The 17,028-nt window shown below is 49.2% G+C and overlaps 2 protein-coding genes across 4 annotated transcripts in view; one reads left to right on the forward strand and one right to left on the reverse strand.

The window, feature by feature from the left end:
• LOC118505603 (cadherin-23) lies at positions 1 to 16,721 on the forward strand. Its single transcript, XM_036041631.1, has 14 exons — positions 1 to 1,223; positions 5,744 to 6,547; positions 6,616 to 6,751; positions 6,829 to 7,028; positions 7,102 to 8,766; positions 8,841 to 9,434; positions 9,498 to 9,655; positions 9,720 to 10,119; positions 10,189 to 10,674; positions 10,740 to 10,976; positions 11,039 to 11,361; positions 11,437 to 11,635; positions 11,700 to 11,895; positions 11,955 to 16,721. The coding sequence occupies exons 2-14, from the start codon at positions 5,786 to 5,788 to the stop codon at positions 12,287 to 12,289; spliced, it is 5,691 nt and encodes a 1,896-aa protein (XP_035897524.1). The 5' UTR covers positions 1 to 1,223; positions 5,744 to 5,785; the 3' UTR covers positions 12,290 to 16,721.
• LOC118505604 (tachykinin-like peptides receptor 99D) overlaps positions 12,468 to 17,028 on the reverse strand; it is a 20,344-nt gene continuing 15,783 nt past the window's right edge. Inside the window, exons 5-10 of one of the 3 annotated variants that reach the window (XM_036041633.1) lie at positions 15,551 to 15,751; positions 15,280 to 15,430; positions 14,585 to 14,781; positions 14,365 to 14,507; positions 14,191 to 14,256; positions 12,468 to 14,063 (exon numbers count right to left, since the gene is read on the reverse strand). In XM_036041633.1, the coding sequence (XP_035897526.1) occupies positions 13,957 to 14,063; positions 14,191 to 14,256; positions 14,365 to 14,507; positions 14,585 to 14,781; positions 15,280 to 15,430; positions 15,551 to 15,751 (865 nt within the window). In that variant the 3' untranslated portion in view covers positions 12,468 to 13,956. The remainder of the gene's footprint in view (positions 14,064 to 14,190; positions 14,257 to 14,364; positions 14,508 to 14,584; positions 14,782 to 15,279; positions 15,431 to 15,550; positions 15,752 to 17,028) is intronic. The other 2 variants (XM_036041634.1, XM_036041635.1) reach the window with 2 other exon arrangements.

Consider the following 17,028-nt stretch of genomic DNA (forward strand, 5'->3'; position numbering starts at 1 on the left):
TGTCCTACTGCGAGTGACAGCGTTGTGTCAAAGCACAGCTTCAATATTGGAAAACCGCGCTGGACGCTCGACAGGTTACCATCGCAACGCCAGTCGTCGAGTTAGTAGGCAGCGTACCGGTCCGGCTTTGTGTTTCGGTGCTAGTAGCAGCAGTGTGTGAGTGTAAACAATCGTTACCGAAAAAGAAAAAAACATCTCCCTAACGAACGAATCACAGTGGCACACAGCAAAAATCGTGACAGTGACCCAAACGCGGTGAACCAGACCAGGAGCGCACGGAGGGCTTTCCTTTTTGGTGCGATTTTCCCGCAAAAAAAAAAAAAACGTTCCATTGCATGATTCGGTTGCCTTCGCGACGCCGTTGCTTCAAAGTGTTCCTCTCCGGTTGTTCCCCACGGTCGGCTAGAACAGCGGATCGCTACAAGGGGTGCACCTGAAGCAGAACGGATGCACCGACCGTGCACGCATCACTGACCGCGAGACGTGTGCAGAGCACGGAAATTGCCGAGGCTCTTATGTCATGTCCAAAATTGGCGCACTATTAAAAGTTCTAGTACCAGCAAGATTCCCCGGCGAAACTTGAAGCGTTCGGGGTGTGGGGCGTGAAGTTGGTGGAACGAACGGAAACGTGGAAGTGCATTCCAAACAACCACCGGCAGTAGAAAGGCGGAACGAACCCCATGAGATGAGTGCACTCTAGTGTTCGGGGAGGCAGGGCTCGGTTTCTCGCTATCTTAAGGTGGAAAAACAACAACAAACTGCATCCGACAGTTTCTCACCATTCTCCCGTGTCGTTCACTATCACTGCAACAAGAGTGGGGTGAGCGAAAGGCATGTGTGTGTGTGTGTGTGGAGCATAAAAGGTGAATTAAAATTATGTTTTTGATAAGCCATTTGGCGGCCCACGACTATGTTATGACTTTCACCATTCATCTTGCCATCATCTCCATGCTGGGCGGCAGCCTGGTTCGTGTCTGGTAGTGTTGTGTTGTTGAAGTGCGGCTCGTAGGCATGTTGCAAAACATATTTTTGCAAAGAATGAGGCAGTGAGGCAGTCCAGTCTGCTTAAGCGTACAGTAGTGGAGTGTTTGTGCGGTGAAGGGCTGTAGCCAAAAAAACAAGGCAAAATAGGCGCCTGTGAGACCCATAGCTTCTGGATACGATTTGGAGAAAGTGTTGTGGCCAAACACACACCCTTGAGGCCTACCGAAGAAAAGCCGGAGGTAAGTGGAATGCATTTTGTTACAATTTGCATCGAGCAATTTATCACTGTGGTCACACGCGATGATGAGCATGATTAGCGATTTAATGAAAGTCGTTAATGAAGGGAGATTTAAGGTGATCGTTTGAAATGATTGCCATAAATTTATCCAAAAAAGGCTAATAAGATGAACCGGGTATCATTAGTTGAATGGTAGTACTATGCGAAGTAAGGCCAATCTCAGGCGATGTTGCTAGATGTCAGAGACATTATTGACATTCCTATTTAAGCTAACACAATTAGTAATGCAAGTTTACTTTCCATACTTGATACAAGATTCCTTGATACTGCAACACAGTGGAACGTCCTGTTCTCCTAATCAGATATCTGGTGGATGCATCATTGCCATCGTGCTTCCTGTGAGAAGCCTCCTCTGTTTATGTCGGCTGGATTGTCTGGGTCCATTTTTAAGAAATGGCCATCACATAGATCTCTAGCGAACTTTATTAATAAAGAACTTCTTTATAGCTATTGTTCATTCGCAAATTCACTTCAATCTAATCCAGCCTGGAATTAGTTATGGAACATTGCATCTCAGAGGTTTTCCATAATGTTGGATAGGGTCTATGTTTCCTAGGTTCAGCTACTGGCAGTACTCCAACTTCAATATTACTTCAACGAGTCGGATAGAAGCCCGTACTTTTGTCTTCCAAAAATTTATTCTGTTGCCGCTTCTAATTTTGAATCCAAGCTATTTGAAGCTCTGGATGACAGATGCGATTACCCATCGGTAAATCAATTGGTGTCTGCTAGCAGGGTCAGTTGTGATGCCAGCATTGAATTTTGTGTTGTTAATCTCTGGCCCTACATAGGAAAGCCACAGACGAAAGATGGATACTCGATCAGTATTGACTTGCTGTACTTGAAGATGATCCACCGAAGTTTCCTGCTGATAGGGATACTATCTCCATCATCTCTCTAGCTGTTAGGTCAAGCACAGGTATAATCGTCTGGAATTTCCGAAAACATCATCTAGTCATACACTATTGGAATGTACAAAAACGTGGCATACTTGCAGGCGTTCACTTTCGGGCCACAATTCTCAAAGTTTAAAGACAATTGTACCAAATTCAAAAAGTTGACGTAAAGGCTCTTCTCAGGTCGACAAAATGCTTCTCGGATGCAAATTACAAGCCGAATGGCTTCAAAACACAAACTCGTTTACGTTCACTTATGGTAGTTAGATTTCTCGTGTATCTTAAGCACAGTATTCCAACAACGGGCTATGTTATATCATTTTCAAAAATATCACTTTACCAACTTAAGACCGAGCACGCTCGATGTGAGCGCCCAATTTCAACCTTTCAAGATTGTGGAGCTGATACGCGCGTAACACCCCCGGCATCACTCTTAAGATGCCAGGTAGTTCTTGCGAGATGTGAAACGCAACCTAGCGCAACGAGTTCCCATCGTACGTACGTACGCACCGTCATGCGCCAGCCTCATCCACGAACAAGCGCGGTTGACCAGTCTTTTAATTTTCCCACGCATTTTCATCACCCTCTCGCGTACTGATGGAAGTTCATATCGCATAATGTACCCGGTGGAAGAAGGTGGCTGCCTAGGTCAGGCCAGCAATGCTGTAACTGCTGGTAGAGTTCATGTAAACATGAGCGAGCTTGTGACGCCGTCAGCGAGAGTGGTATGGCATTTTTCCTCGGAACACGCACACAGTCGTCACACGATCACGGGCGACCACATTTCGTCATCGCACCTCGCCATGGGAGGGGATGGGAAAATGGCCATTCCTTACCGGTGGAAGGGGTGCAAATTACGTGAACGGACTTTTACACCCCCTCCCCTAACACCCGCCCCATCTCGACTCGAGCGGCGTTTCTGGTGGCAGTGTTTGCTTTCCACGGAAAATTAGGAATTAGGGCAGTCGGTGGAATTAGCGGTGGCTAGCTGTTAGGTGGCTTTGTGGTTCAATTTGGTGGTGGTTCCCGTTGATTGATGCGATTAAATGGTTCGTTTGGAGCCACTCAAAACGCTCCCGTGGCCAGTTGCACCATGCCCGGAGGCGGAGACCCCACCGAAAGCGGGTTGTTTTCGGCCGAAGAGGAATTGTTTTGAGGGATCAATTAAATGAGCGTGATTTGTCTCTGTTTAGCGAGGACGCTAAAACGTAAATTATCAACATCGTAAACGGCAAGCGATCATTGAAGGTGGACCATATTTTAGGCACCCCAGGATGGGCTGTTTGTTTGCAGAGTAAGGGTTGATTCATTGATCTTTCGCCATATTTAAGCTTTAAACAGGGGATTCGTTTGCCATAGGCAGTATGAGTGAAGGTAGATTTGATGTAATTGCTGAGTGTCTTAAATTTTAGTCGTAACAGGCATGTCCAACATTATTACAAACCAAGAAATTTCGAAACGCCCGGTTAGGAATTTGGCGCAGGTAAACAGATTTGTTTCAGATGCTATTAAATGTAATGGAAGCGGAGAGCAATTTGTTTAAGCTCTCTTTGTTTGGTAATAATATTTTAAGACTGCAGATTGGTCAAGTATCTCCCCTAAATATAAATCACCTGGGGTTTTTTTCTTGTATCTTTTTTATGTGGTTTAAAGTAATGATAACAGTTCCTCAGAAGCTTCGGCAACTAAAGAGTTGCTTGGATTCAGTCGCCTGGTAGGATGCAAAAGACTTATCAAATGCTCAGTTCTATGTGGGGAGTGTAAGAACTTCCTGGGTTATTGACTGGGTTATCGCGTGTGAGATGGCAGCAATGTTTTATTCTGAAAATTTAAAATACCCAAAACCTAGCTATTGCATACTTTCAGGCGTTTTATATCGAACACAATAAAGTAAAAGTAATAGCCTTTAAGTTTGATATTTTTATTGCACAAGTAATGAGAAAGAGAGGGATTGAGGGGGAGAACGAGAGAAATAGAGAGAGAGAGAGACGTGCCACTACCGAAAGACTCCACGGGAGAACAAAGGTTTACATGTGATAATAGCTTAGAGTGCCGTTGAAATTGGAATTGGTTACATGATTATCGCACTTTTCTTGGTCACGAGATGAAATTCCACCTGACGAGAAGCGCACTGCAGCAGCAATTCAATTAAGCCGCTCTCATCCTGTAAGCATACCCCCCCCCGAGTCGACCCCGATTACGGTCTGGACTAAAACAAATATGCAGTTTAATAAAGCTTTGTTTTGCTTGTTGAAAGGGATCCCTTCGGCAGCGGGCCAAATGGGTGGAAAACGGTCAACGGAACCGATACGTCCGAGCCCGGTGAATGCCAGGCGAGATGCATGTGGGAACAGAACCATTAGCGCTCATCTGATGAAGATACAGATGAAGCATCTTTAAGAATGGTGCTTTTCACATAAGCACACAATTGCCAGGGGTAGCAGGCCGCCGGATTCTTATCTTCTGCCACACTCTCGGCTTACCATCAAGGTGGCTTCACAAGCCACGTAACTCGGTTCACCTCATTGTCTGTGACCGTGAAGTGTGTGTGTGTGTGTGCCTGCTTTCCGTTCGCGTCATCTCTTCTGTGCGAACCTCTGCGCTGAAAAGTAATTATACGTGCACCTCCGTACAGCCGACTCCACCGGGAACGGGGAAATGAGTAACCGGCGATGAAGATTTATTTACCGATAGGGGTAAGATAAGCAAACATGAACTATCGCACTGATCTTGAACTCAATTTCTCCCCGGTCCGGGTTGAAATCAACTGGTGTATGGCTCGACAACTTTTCCAGGTCTCAGTTAGTGCCGTTGGCCAGTTTTACCAGTAAGGTGATGTAAAGTTTTCGCGCGTGTGGGACGAGTGGTTGTATTAAAGTGTATCGTGTTTCATGATGCTGTGTGAAACTCCTAGTTTCATTCCTGTGCCATGCACATTTCAGCGAATCAATAATCAGCGGGCGACGTTGATCAAGGTTGCGCTTGTTTGTGTGGTTTGTTTGTGCCGGGTCTGTATAAAAAAAAGCAATTTCAAGCGAAAAAGGCAGCATTGTTTATAAAGCTTCTTTCAAACTACATCCTTGTTGCATGCTGCTCTCGTTTGCCTCGCTCGCTGCAGTTGGCGGGCTTGCTCATTCGTATTTTACTGCTGCTGGCCCTTGCTCACGTGGAGTGGAATTTTTTTACTCGAATCCTGCAAACTGTGTGTCGCAAAAATTGAGTTACGACAAGTTTGGAGGGTATAGCATTGCAAATGCAGTCAGGTGGATTTTCTTCTTGGACTATGGTCCTATCCTTTCATCACCACTTTCTGGATGATTCTTGTGAAATGAATAGTTTTAAAATAGTTTAGCTTGAAAGGTGAATAAGAATAGGCTCAATATTCTAAAGATAGTCTTGTTTCATTGTGAATAAGCGCTCTAGCCCTTGAACTCTTAAGATCACAGAATAGACATCCAAGCCCAACAATAAGTGCTTAGATAGCTCTTAATAAGAACATTAAAGAATTAAAGACGGAGAGTGCTAATTGTTCTCCCTGTTCTGGTGTGCTTCGGCTTCATTCCAGAACCGATATCATTCCGCTTGATGGTGCGCAGGAAAACCGACCATGAAACAGAATCGCTCAACCGACAAGCTACAGATGGAAATACTCAAACGCACCGTCTGCCGGCTCAAGCCGGTCCGCAAGTTCTGGGCAGCTGGATCTCATTTCTTCCTGCAGCTAGTGCTGTGCCTCAGCTTTGCCACATCGCTGGTCAGCTGCAACCGTGCGCCGGTGTTTCTGATCGACGATCATGCCGAAATAGTTATAAGATTGAAGGAGTTCCCCGAAACGCCGGTAGGCACACTGATCTATCATCTGCGCGGGCACGATGCGGACGGTGATCCACTCACCTTTGGCGTGCAGAAAAGTGCCGACAGCCACATCATAAGACTGAAGCAGAACGCATCGAATGAAGCGTTCGTCTACCTCAACCATGAGCTCGACCGTGAAGCACGGGAAGAATACACGCTCATACTAACGCTCACCGACGGTCGGCTGGGTGAGGGTAACTTTGTGACGCAAAGCTTCCTGCTGCTGGTGGAGGACATCAACGACAATGAGCCTATCTTTAAACCGTTTGCCTCGGTGCTGGAGGTGGCGGAGGATAGTCCACCAGGGATTCTTACCACGCTCGAAGCGGTGGATAAGGACGAAGGAGCGTACGGGCAGGTTGTGTACTACATACAGGGATTGCGCGAGGAGAACAACGTATTCTCGATCTCAACCACCAACGGGAAGGGTGTTGTGCGGTTGACGCGTGCATTGGACTACGAGCGGCAACATTTCTATCACATCAATGTACTGGCAGTTGATCGGGCTATACAGGTAATTTGATGAGCAATACAAGATACTCCTCCGGTGGTAAGACTTACCTATTCTACGCTATTGTACAGGGAAGAATCAACACAGGAACTGCCGCTTTGCTGGTCAGAGTGAAGGACGTCGAGGATCAACCGCCAGAGTTTCTGGTGACCCAACCGGTGGTGCGCATTTCTGAAGATGCACCGATCGGAACGGAAGTGATGCGAGGTACTTCCCCCAATAAAACATATTTAATCCTTTCAAGTTGACTTAAGTCTCTTCTCTTCTTCTTTATTGGCAATCAGTCAAAGCTGTAGATGGTGATCGAGGTATCAACAATCGCATACTGTACGGAATATCCAACAACGCCAGCGAGCTGTTTGAGATCGATCGCTTCAAAGGTTCACTAAGAACGAAGCAGCAGCTCGATCGGGAAGACCCTAAAAATCCCATCAATGGTGCTTTTATACTGGAAGTAGTGGCCACCGAGGAGAGTAAACAGCAGGTAAATCACTACGCGTAATCAAGGGATGTCTTCAGATCGATGCTTAAACGATGATCACTCTCTTCCCAATTAGCCCGCACCCTCCTCGACTATGGAGATCACCGTGATCGTGACGGATGTGAATGATGAGATTCCACGCTTCCGAAGCGAAGGCTATGAGTGTGAAATTGGGGAAAATGCTCAGGAAAACACACTGGCCAGGTTTATTGATGGAAGTATCAACGAAGTGTACGACTACGATCAGGGTAAAAATGGAACCTTCCGACTATCGCTCGATCCACCGAGCGATATCTTTGAGGTGATTCCGAAACGAGCGATCAATGAAGCTACCTTTGGGTTGCGTGTAAAGGACCCCACAATGCTCGATTACGAGCGAGTACGTGAACTTACCTTAACTGTCGTGGCAAGTGAGATTGAGACGGCTGGCCGCAGCAGTACGGCCCAGGTGCGTGTGGTGGTGCTGGACCAGAACGACAACTTTCCGGAGTTCGTGCAGCCAGCCTACGAAATTGATGTACCGGAGAATGTGACCGCTGGCACGGTATTGGTACAGATCCAAGCAACGGACGGAGACTCGGGTGTCTTCGGTACTGCAGGCATACGGTACACGAATCTTACCGGTAGTATCTCGAGCTTTCTGCACCTAGATCCACGCACCGGTACCATTACGCTCATGGCGTCCGATGGTGACCCAGTGTTTGATCGCGAAATCGTTCAAAAGCACTACCTTACTGTGGAGGCTCGTGACAGTGAAGGTCGGGGCAATCGAAACACGGTTCCACTTATCCTGAACGTGCGAGATGTCAACGATAATGCACCGATTTTTGTGCAGAAACGCTACGAGGTACGCTTGAAAGAGAATGCGTTTGAATTTGAATCACCGATCGCAGTTGAGGCACGTGATAACGATCTGGAAGGGTCGCCGAACAGTGCGGTAGAGTATCGGTTGGTAAGCACGCATCAATCGGAATACTTTCACATCGATCGTCGTACCGGTAGATTGTCGGTGCGTGAGGCACTTGACTTCGAGCGGCTGGAGAGTGGTGGAAGTAGCGACACGCGCACTATTTCACTACACGTTGAGGCAGCTGATGGCGGTGACCCGGCGCTAACGGCTGAGGTTGAAGTGATGGTGTACGTGCAGGACGTGAATGACTATGCACCGGTTTTTCTCGAGGCACAGTACGCGATCGTTATCCCGGAGGATACACCGAGCGGTCTGCCCGTGCTGAGGGTGACAGCGATGGATGGGGATGGCTCGTTTCCCAACAATCTCGTCACGTATCGGATACAACAGGGTGCGGATGGTAGGTTCGTGATAGGGGCAAGCACGGGCGAGATATCGGTCACGCATGGGGCATCGCTCGATCCGAATCTGATCGGTCCTGACGAGCAGGGATCGGGATCGACGTACGTACTGGAAGTGATCGCCACGGACGGTGGCAACGGGGACCAGCAGTTGCAAGGATCCTGTCTGGTGAATGTGACAATCACTGACGTTAATAATAAACCGCCGTACTTCATTGGGCCTACGGCAGTGGCGGTGCGTGAGAATACACCCGTGGGAACGGAGGTGTACCGACTGCTTGCTAGCGATCCGGACGATGGAGCAATGCTACGGTACTACATCGATCGTAGCCAATCGGAGGGAAAAACCGAGGAAGGTGCGTTGGTGAAGCTGGACGACTACGATTTTGTAGCGGCATTTGTGCTCAACGAGACGAATGGCTTACTGAAGGTAATTGTCACCTCTGGCGCATTTTTCACAGCTTTCTGATCTTTATCCTATGTCTTGTGTCTCTTACCATACAGATTGCAAAGCTGTTGGATCGTGAGAAAATTGCCGAAATCAAGCTAGCCTGTGTGGTGGAGGACGTAGCAGCCGAACGAGGCGATCAGATGGCAAACACCTTCCTCAAGATCACCGTGCTGGACGAGAACGATAACAATCCCAAGTTCCGGAAACCGTTCTACAAACACTCCATCGCCGAAAACAGCCAGTACGGGGTGGCTGTCTGTACGGTGGTGGCCGAAGACGCAGACCAAAACAAAACCGTCAAGTACAGTCTGGAGGGTGACAGAGGGGTGCTGGATCTGTTGCACGTTGATGACGAAACCGGTGAGATCGTGGTGCGCAATCGGATCGACCACGAAGAGTACGGTTGGCTTAACTTCTCGGTACGGGCGGCAGACACCGGCAGTCCACCGAGAGCATCCTTTGTGGAGGTGTTTGTGCAGGTGCTGGACGAGAATGACAACAATCCGTACTTCGTGGACAGTGTGAATGATTTCTACGTGTCGGAGAATGCTACCATCGGAACGGAGATAGCGATCATACTGGCAAAGGATCTCGATTCCGGCGATTTCGGACGCATCACGTACATACTGGATCGTGTCAGCTCAAAGGTAAGGTTTTAAAGGTGGGGTGATCGGTGGTGGTTTTCTAATCAATGTAATGTCACGCTGCAGGAAAAGTTTAGTATCGATCCGGAGAAAGGAATCCTGCGAGTGGCGGGTGCACTCGATCGGGAAGAAACTGCCGAGTACATGATGGCTGTGGAGGCTTGGGATAACTATCCTTACGGATATCTGAATGGAGAGAGTCGGAATGCCTTTAAGCACATTCTGTAAGACAATGCGAAGCATCATTTGAAGCTTTGAGCCTAAAGCTAACGCTCTTCATTTCTTTAGAGTGCACGTGGTGGACGATAACGATAATGCACCGGTGATCCAGAAACCTTCCGGTTGCAGTATGATCACCGAGTACCACAACATCAACGACCCGATCGTGAAGCTACGAGCGACCGATGCAGATGATCCAGCGAACGGAAATGGTCAGCTCAGCTTCGACATAAGTGACGCTTCCGGGATCTTCTACATCCAGCCGGTGTCTGCCCAGTACGCAGAAATATACTCCCGCGGTCCGCTGAAGAATCTGCACGGGAACTATACGCTGGAGTTGATTGTGAGTGATCTCGGTAGCGTACCGAATACGGTGCGCGATACGGTTGAGATCTGCGTGACTGATTTCAATGATCATGCGCCGGTGTTTGTCGTTCCCAGTGGCAATACGACCGTGAAGGTGTTTGAGGTTTGTACGGCTTACGTGTGGTCTTCATCCTGTTAAAAAATTAACACCCAATTGTAACAACCCGCACAGAACACAACGGTCGGCAAACCATTCTTTCAAGTGCACGCTTACGATGAAGATGTCGGCGAGAACGCGATCGTGCGCTATCGGCTCAAAATGGACTCGCTGGGTAATTATCGAAAGTTTTCGATCGATAAAGAGACGGGCGAACTCAGCCTGGCAGCGGCACTCGATCGAGAGCAACAGATGATGTACGATCTGCGAATCGAAGCGTACGATCAGGGTATTCCAACACCGCTCAGCAGCAGCGTTGATTTGATCGTATACGTACGGGACGTCAACGACAATCAGCCACAGTTTTTGCTGAAAGAAATTAGTCTCAACTTTACCGAACATATGATACCGGGTACAGAAAGAGTACGGCTGCCGGACACGGTCGACCAGGACTATCTGGATCCACTGGAGGGACCGTCGACGAGTGTCGTTTGCTACTACATCGTGCAAGGAAACGAGGATGGACACTTCGCACTGGATCCAGTGACGCATGACTTGATGGTAACGTTGGATTGAAGGTAGAAGGAATGGTGAAGTTCCTCCTAATCACATTCGCGCTGTTTTAGGTGGAGAAAGAGCTAGACCGGGAGAATAGATCCCTATACAAGCTGCACATTAAAGCATCGGAGGAGTGTTCCAACGCAAGCCTTTCGTCTGACATGGGTGGACAGACGAGCAATCTGCTGAAGGCGACCGTGTACATAAACGACATCAACGACAACTCACCCGTGTTTGAGTCGAAGATATTCACCGGCGGTATCTCAACGTCATCCCAGTTCGGTGCAACCATTCTGCAGCTGAAGGTAAGTAAAGTCATAACGCAAAGACACTGTAAGGAACATTAACTTCACTTCCTTCACTTTAGGCCAGCGACGCTGACGATGGCTTGAACGGATTGATCCGGTACTATCGGCACGGTGAGGTCCGGAAAACGCTTGCCGAAGGTTTGGACGATCTACGTACCGACCCATTCCTCGTCGATGCAGACACGGGCAAAGTGTTGCTGAACTTTTTCCCACAAAAGTCGATGCGAGGTTACTTCGATTTCTCGGTGACGGCAAACGATTCGTACGGCTGCCACGATCGGGCGCACGTGTTCATCTATCTGATACGCGAGGATCAGCGGGTAAAGTTCATCCTTCGGCAACGTCCGTCCGAGATTCGACACAATATAAACAGTTTTCGAGAGTAAGTTGATTGATTGGGAGGTTTGATAGTGGGGCGATCGGTAATGTGGGGCGGTTTTTTTTGTTGTTGTTGCAGAATACTGAGCAACGTCAGTGGATGTATCGTCAATATCGACGATATTCGTGTGCACGAGAATCCGGACGGGTCGGTGGATCGGACCAAAAGCGACATGTTCATGCATCTGGTCGATCAGAAGAACAACTCGGTGCTGGAGGTGCATCAGGTGCTGCAGCTGCTGGATAAGCACGTGGAAAAGCTGGATCGATTGTTTAAGGTGAGTTGGCCGCCTTGATGAATTGACCGCCTTGATGCACTCACAACTTTCGCTTTCGCTGCAGGAATTCAATGTGCTAGACACGCAGGCGTCCGAGCTAGTACAGACGGCCGAGATGGACGAACTGTCGGTCAACATAATATGGCTGTTTGTGACGAACATTCTGCTCGGTGCACTGCTGATCGTTGTGATTGGGCTTTCGATATCGCAACGATTATCCTACCGGCGACGGTTAAGAGCTGCCAAGATAGCTGCATTTGGTGAGTGTACCTACAACGATTCGTGTGCCCTTCCTTCATCATTACGCTCCCAATTTCAGGTGCATCGGGACCTAGTCGCATGTACCAGGAAGTACTCGGAGCAGTACCGAACACGAACAAGCACAGCATGAAGGGCAGCAATCCGATCTGGATCGGCAGCGGCAATCCGGACGGTGAATGGCTTAAGGACGAGTTTGACAAGTGCAAGGACGCGATCGATGCACAGTACGAGCGCTCGCTTAGCTCCGGCTTCTTCATCGACAACTGCCTGCAGTACGAGGCACGGAAGGGTCTCGAGGCCGGGGCCGAAGCTAACAACGCCGTTAACTATCAGATCAAGCGCGGCAGTGAATCGACGCTCTGTGCACGCAACCTGGAAACGACCGAACTGTGAAGTAGTCGTTCTGTACATATGTACATCTCTTCCTCTCCTACAATCCCACTACAATAAACTCGAGAGCTGAAGCGCTTCGTAATGATGAACTTCGGATTCGTGTGCTTGCTGCACGATTGGGGCGGCAAGTAATGGCGGCGAAAAGTAAAAACTCCAGACTCACACCCTTTTCCGAACATACACATGTACATATATCGACATCCAGTGGAGAGCCACAAATAAGTTTTATTACCAGGTTCGTTTGCCCCGTTGACCGGTTTGGGGTGTTGTTTTTCTCCCCACCCTCTCCTAATCAAAACCACACCGGTTCCGGGTGGCACAGAATTAACACAGCTTTTTTTCTGGTTTTTCTTTGTTTCTAATGGGGGGGTGTGTGGTTTGGGGAGCTTGTTTCGTACTTCTACTGCGTTCTAGTGTACTTTGTGTGGTTTGGCGTAACGCTTAACGGTTAAATTGGTCCTTTGACTCGCGTCTATTGTTTGTGGCTTATAGCCATTTCCAGCGTGCCGCCACTATCACCAGCAGCTCTCGGAAGGCTCGCGTTAGAGAACCTTCCCCCGTACGGTCGACACCGTTTCGCACTTATCGTGATTAATGGAGTCAAATCTAAATCTTCGTCGATTAAATCGCACTCGATTTACGGTCGTCCATTTAATTTCGGAGCAGGCGGGGAAAAACACACCAATACGCTAGGTATGAGACTAGGCAGAGCACTAATCTTGGCAACCCTGAAATGCCCCGGAAAACAACCGGTAGACGCTTCGAGAGGAAAAAAAGAAAAAAGCACGGTGGGTGGGAACAGTGAAGGAACAATTTCAGCTCGCTAAACGGGAACGCGTGTAGGCAAAAGAAAATCAGGCGAAGGAAAAGGGGATCGCGGGTCTCTAAAACAACAGGATCCCTTTTTTGCTTTTGACACAGATAACCGCGACCCGTCGTGGAGCAAACCATTCTCGCAGAGGGATTTTCGGTTTGCCTCGCTATAAATAAAGCGCCTGGGCAGGGCTGTTAATCAGCTTAACACCGGTACTTCGGGTTTCGGCCGGTGCGTCGGTTCTTCTTCAGAGTTTAACTCGCCACCGGTAGGTACGCGTTGGCGCACTGGGTATGATTGTATTGTATTGTAGCGCAGCCGACGGAAAAATACACCTCACTGTGGAGTGTTTCCTAAGGTCGTAACACTTCTTCAGCACCAATTCTAGTTGCTGCTGCTGCTGCTGCTAACACACGGTGGGCAAATTAATTTACGAGATTTTCAATCTCCTCCTTCATCCTCCACACCGACACAGAGGCGGTTGAGTACGGTTAGCAGTCTCACCCCTTTCATCTCGACTTTCGGTTTGGGTTTTTCCAATTTTCCTCCCCTTTTCCACCTTTTGCGTCCCTTTTGCACGACCACTACTAATCTTACATGGACTTAAAAGATCTTGTGCCCACAAACACCGGCCTTTTGCTCCATATTCGTACCTCGATTGGTACGACTTTTAATACGTCACACGCGCCAGTGAGTGTTTGCACACCTGCGAAACACGTGCTCCCCCAACCTGGGGGGTTGTTGGGTGGGCGCTGGTTGTTATTTACAGCTCCTCTACCGATTGGCACGATCGCGCACGGCGACGTGACGCCATCGATCCGCAGATGCCGCGACCGAGCTCGTGCAGTTGCTGCTAATCCTTTACCGGCCGGCCCTGCGGATTGTCCTGGGACGCACAGCACAGGCTGGTGGTTTGGTTCAGCTGGCTCGTCAGCATCGTGTTCACCCGTCGCATGGGACCTGCGGTCACGAACGATAGGGATGGAGGAAGAAACAAGGAAGCACGTGCATTAGAGGAATCGCGTCGCGGGAGCTGAGTAGCGTCGTGGATATAAATCGATTAGTTGCAGTGGGGCCAGATTCTTACCGGTTTGCCATTTCCGTTGCCCGGTCGGCGACTGGGACCCGTTGTACAGAAACGAACGCTCGGTATCTGGAAATGGGGCGGGTGAGAGCGAGAGAGAGAGAGAGAGAGAAAAATGGCGAGGAACTCGTTACGATGCGACGCGACTCGTGAGGGACGGAACACGCTAATGCACACCATTTCTTACTATTCGCAAGTGGTCCGGCGAACCGGAGCACGAGTAACGGGACGTACCGGTGCGCCGATGGCTGCTGGCACTGTCCGGTGTGACGCGCACGAACGGACAGCAGCGGAAGAATTGCTGGAACCCGCGCCGAAACCTAACGCGGTAGCACAGAAGCAGAACATTGACATTAGCGGTGCAGCTGCACAACGATCCCCCCCATCAACCCCTTACCGTGAGTTCATCCAGCAGTAGATGATGGGATTGTACATCGAGTTGCTCATCGCGAGCCAGTAGATGGCGAGGTACACCTCCTGGATGTACGGTTTCTTCGTCAGCTCCGGATAGTACGACGTGAGGATGAAGTAGATTTGAAACGGAAGCCAACAAACGGCAAAGATTATCACCACAATCATCATCATCTTAACGACCTGCGTTGGGATCGCCGGAAGCAACAACCGGAAGCCGGAAACCAGCCGGGAGCGGGCGATGGAAATGGAAATAAAATACGACATTACGTTGCGACGATAGAGCTAATGAGTGTCCGCGGTTTGTAGGACACGGAGGGTGTGTGTGTGAACAAGAGAGACAACCAGAGAGAAAACAAACAGAACAAAACATTTCATTTTCCATCAACCGCCTCTAGGAAGACAACCCGGAATCCTTCCCCCTTGTTCCTAAGCGCGCCAGGAAAAGTTTGTTCCAATTTGCTCCAGATTCCAGCTTCCTGCGGCTTCCCCCGGGTTAGGCGGTAATTTAAACGTGCCCATTTTCCAAGGAAACTTCAATCATTAGATGCCAAAGTTTGGTTCTGTCTCTCTCTCTCCCTGTCTCTCTCTCCATCACCACCGAAAAACTTTGTCCATTTCGCTTGACGAACTACGCGTACGTAGCCTTGGCCCGGTATTGGGTGGCAATCGACTACCTACCCGCCGTTTGCTTTTGATGTTTTCCAGCTGCCGCTGCGTGCATTCGCCGATGCTCTTGGAGCCCCACAGCTCCAGCCCGACCCGGGCGTACGTGTACGTCATCGAACCGATCGGCAGAAAGTAGGTGAGCAGCATGAACACGATGTTGTACCTGCCAAAACACAATTGCCCGGTGCAATTAGCAACCCTTTGTGTGTGCGTGTTTGTGTGTTGTGTACGCCTTCTTCTTCTCGGCGAGGGAAGATACTTTTCAGCGATTCGCTCTACTTACACATACTCCTGCCTCGAGTGGTTCGATGGACCGTCCGGCCATTCGGCGTAGCACAGGATGTGGTCCTTCATCGGGTAGGTGGTGAAGAACAGGAGCGTCGGGCAGGAGATGATCGTACCGACGATCCAGATGCTGGCCGCAACGCACAGTGTTGCCTTCTTGCCCATGCGTGGCTTCAGCGGGTTCATGATGGCGACGTACCTGCATTTACACACACACACGTGAAAGGAGAAGCGGGTTGGTGTGTGTATTAGTATCTGGTTTTGACTTCAAACAAGCATCTGAACAGCCTGAACTGGCTTCTGCAACAGACTGGCAGCAAACTGGGTACGCGTTCGGGGCCTGAAACGAGCCTTTTGACTTTGACTCTACAACTCTCTCTCACACACACACACACACACACACACACAGAGAGCACGATAATCTCGTCCGAATCCAAATCGACCAACCGAAGCCAGGGCCAGTATTAAATTAAGACAATTGCATTAGTGTGCTTTCCTCCGAGTTTGCTGAGCCACGGCTTCGCTTTTCTCAAATGATTTAATCATCGTACAGCAAATGGCGACTGGTTGCCATCGCTTCTTCCGCACCATTGGAGATTATAGTTTCTTCGTTTGCAAAAAAAAAAAACGGTTCGGAGATCCCGAAAAACCGCCCCGTAACCGTCCGGCGCGAACTCCAAATGAATTTCATCTCGCGCGATGCACCCCACCGGTACCGGGGATGTCCCACAGGATGGCATACGAAGGGCGAAAACACACGGAAAACTAATAATTGTGCATTCCCTGCTAAACGGCACCGGGCACCGATGATGCTTGATGATGATGCAGCCGAGCGAGCCGGTTTCATCTAATTGTCCTAATTAAATATTCATCACTCGAGAGCGCCTCGAGAGTGAGCGGCCGACCCCGCTGTTGGTTCTTGCTGCCAGCACGGGACCAGCGTAGTATGAGCGTCGCCCGTCCAACTATACCCTGGACTGGAACTGGGACTGGACGAGGCGAGCCACGGGGCTGAAGCTGCACTCGAAAACGCTTTTGAATAATTTATTACTTGCGCATAGTTTTTCGGGACGCACACGAAGGCATTAAATGGTACGGTGGCGGCTCTGTTGCTGGTGATCGCCATTGCTCGTGTTTGGGAGCAAATACTAGCAAAAAAAAAAAAAAAACTAGTGGAAAAATAACTAACAACAAAAACAGCATTCCTCAGGACCGAAAATATCCGACATCCTGCCCTGGTCCTTGATAATTTATTTGAAGTACCCTTCGGTAACCTTTCGCTCCGGGGTGGGGAATGGATGCGGCCAGCGGTAAGGGGCGGGATAAGGGATAAGCGAACCCGCGCACTTTTTGAACGGTGCGATAAAGATAAGATTTATGAAGCGAAGGCTCTCATCATCGAAAAAGTGAGCCGGCGGCGGTGGAAATAGCCCAGGGACATGTATGCGTAGCGTCTGGGGCATGGTGCTCGTTTGC

The sequence above is a fragment of the Anopheles stephensi genome, chromosome 2, assembly GCF_013141755.1.
Source record: "Anopheles stephensi strain Indian chromosome 2, UCI_ANSTEP_V1.0, whole genome shotgun sequence".
In the NCBI taxonomy this organism is placed as follows: Eukaryota; Metazoa; Arthropoda; class Insecta; order Diptera; family Culicidae; genus Anopheles; species Anopheles stephensi.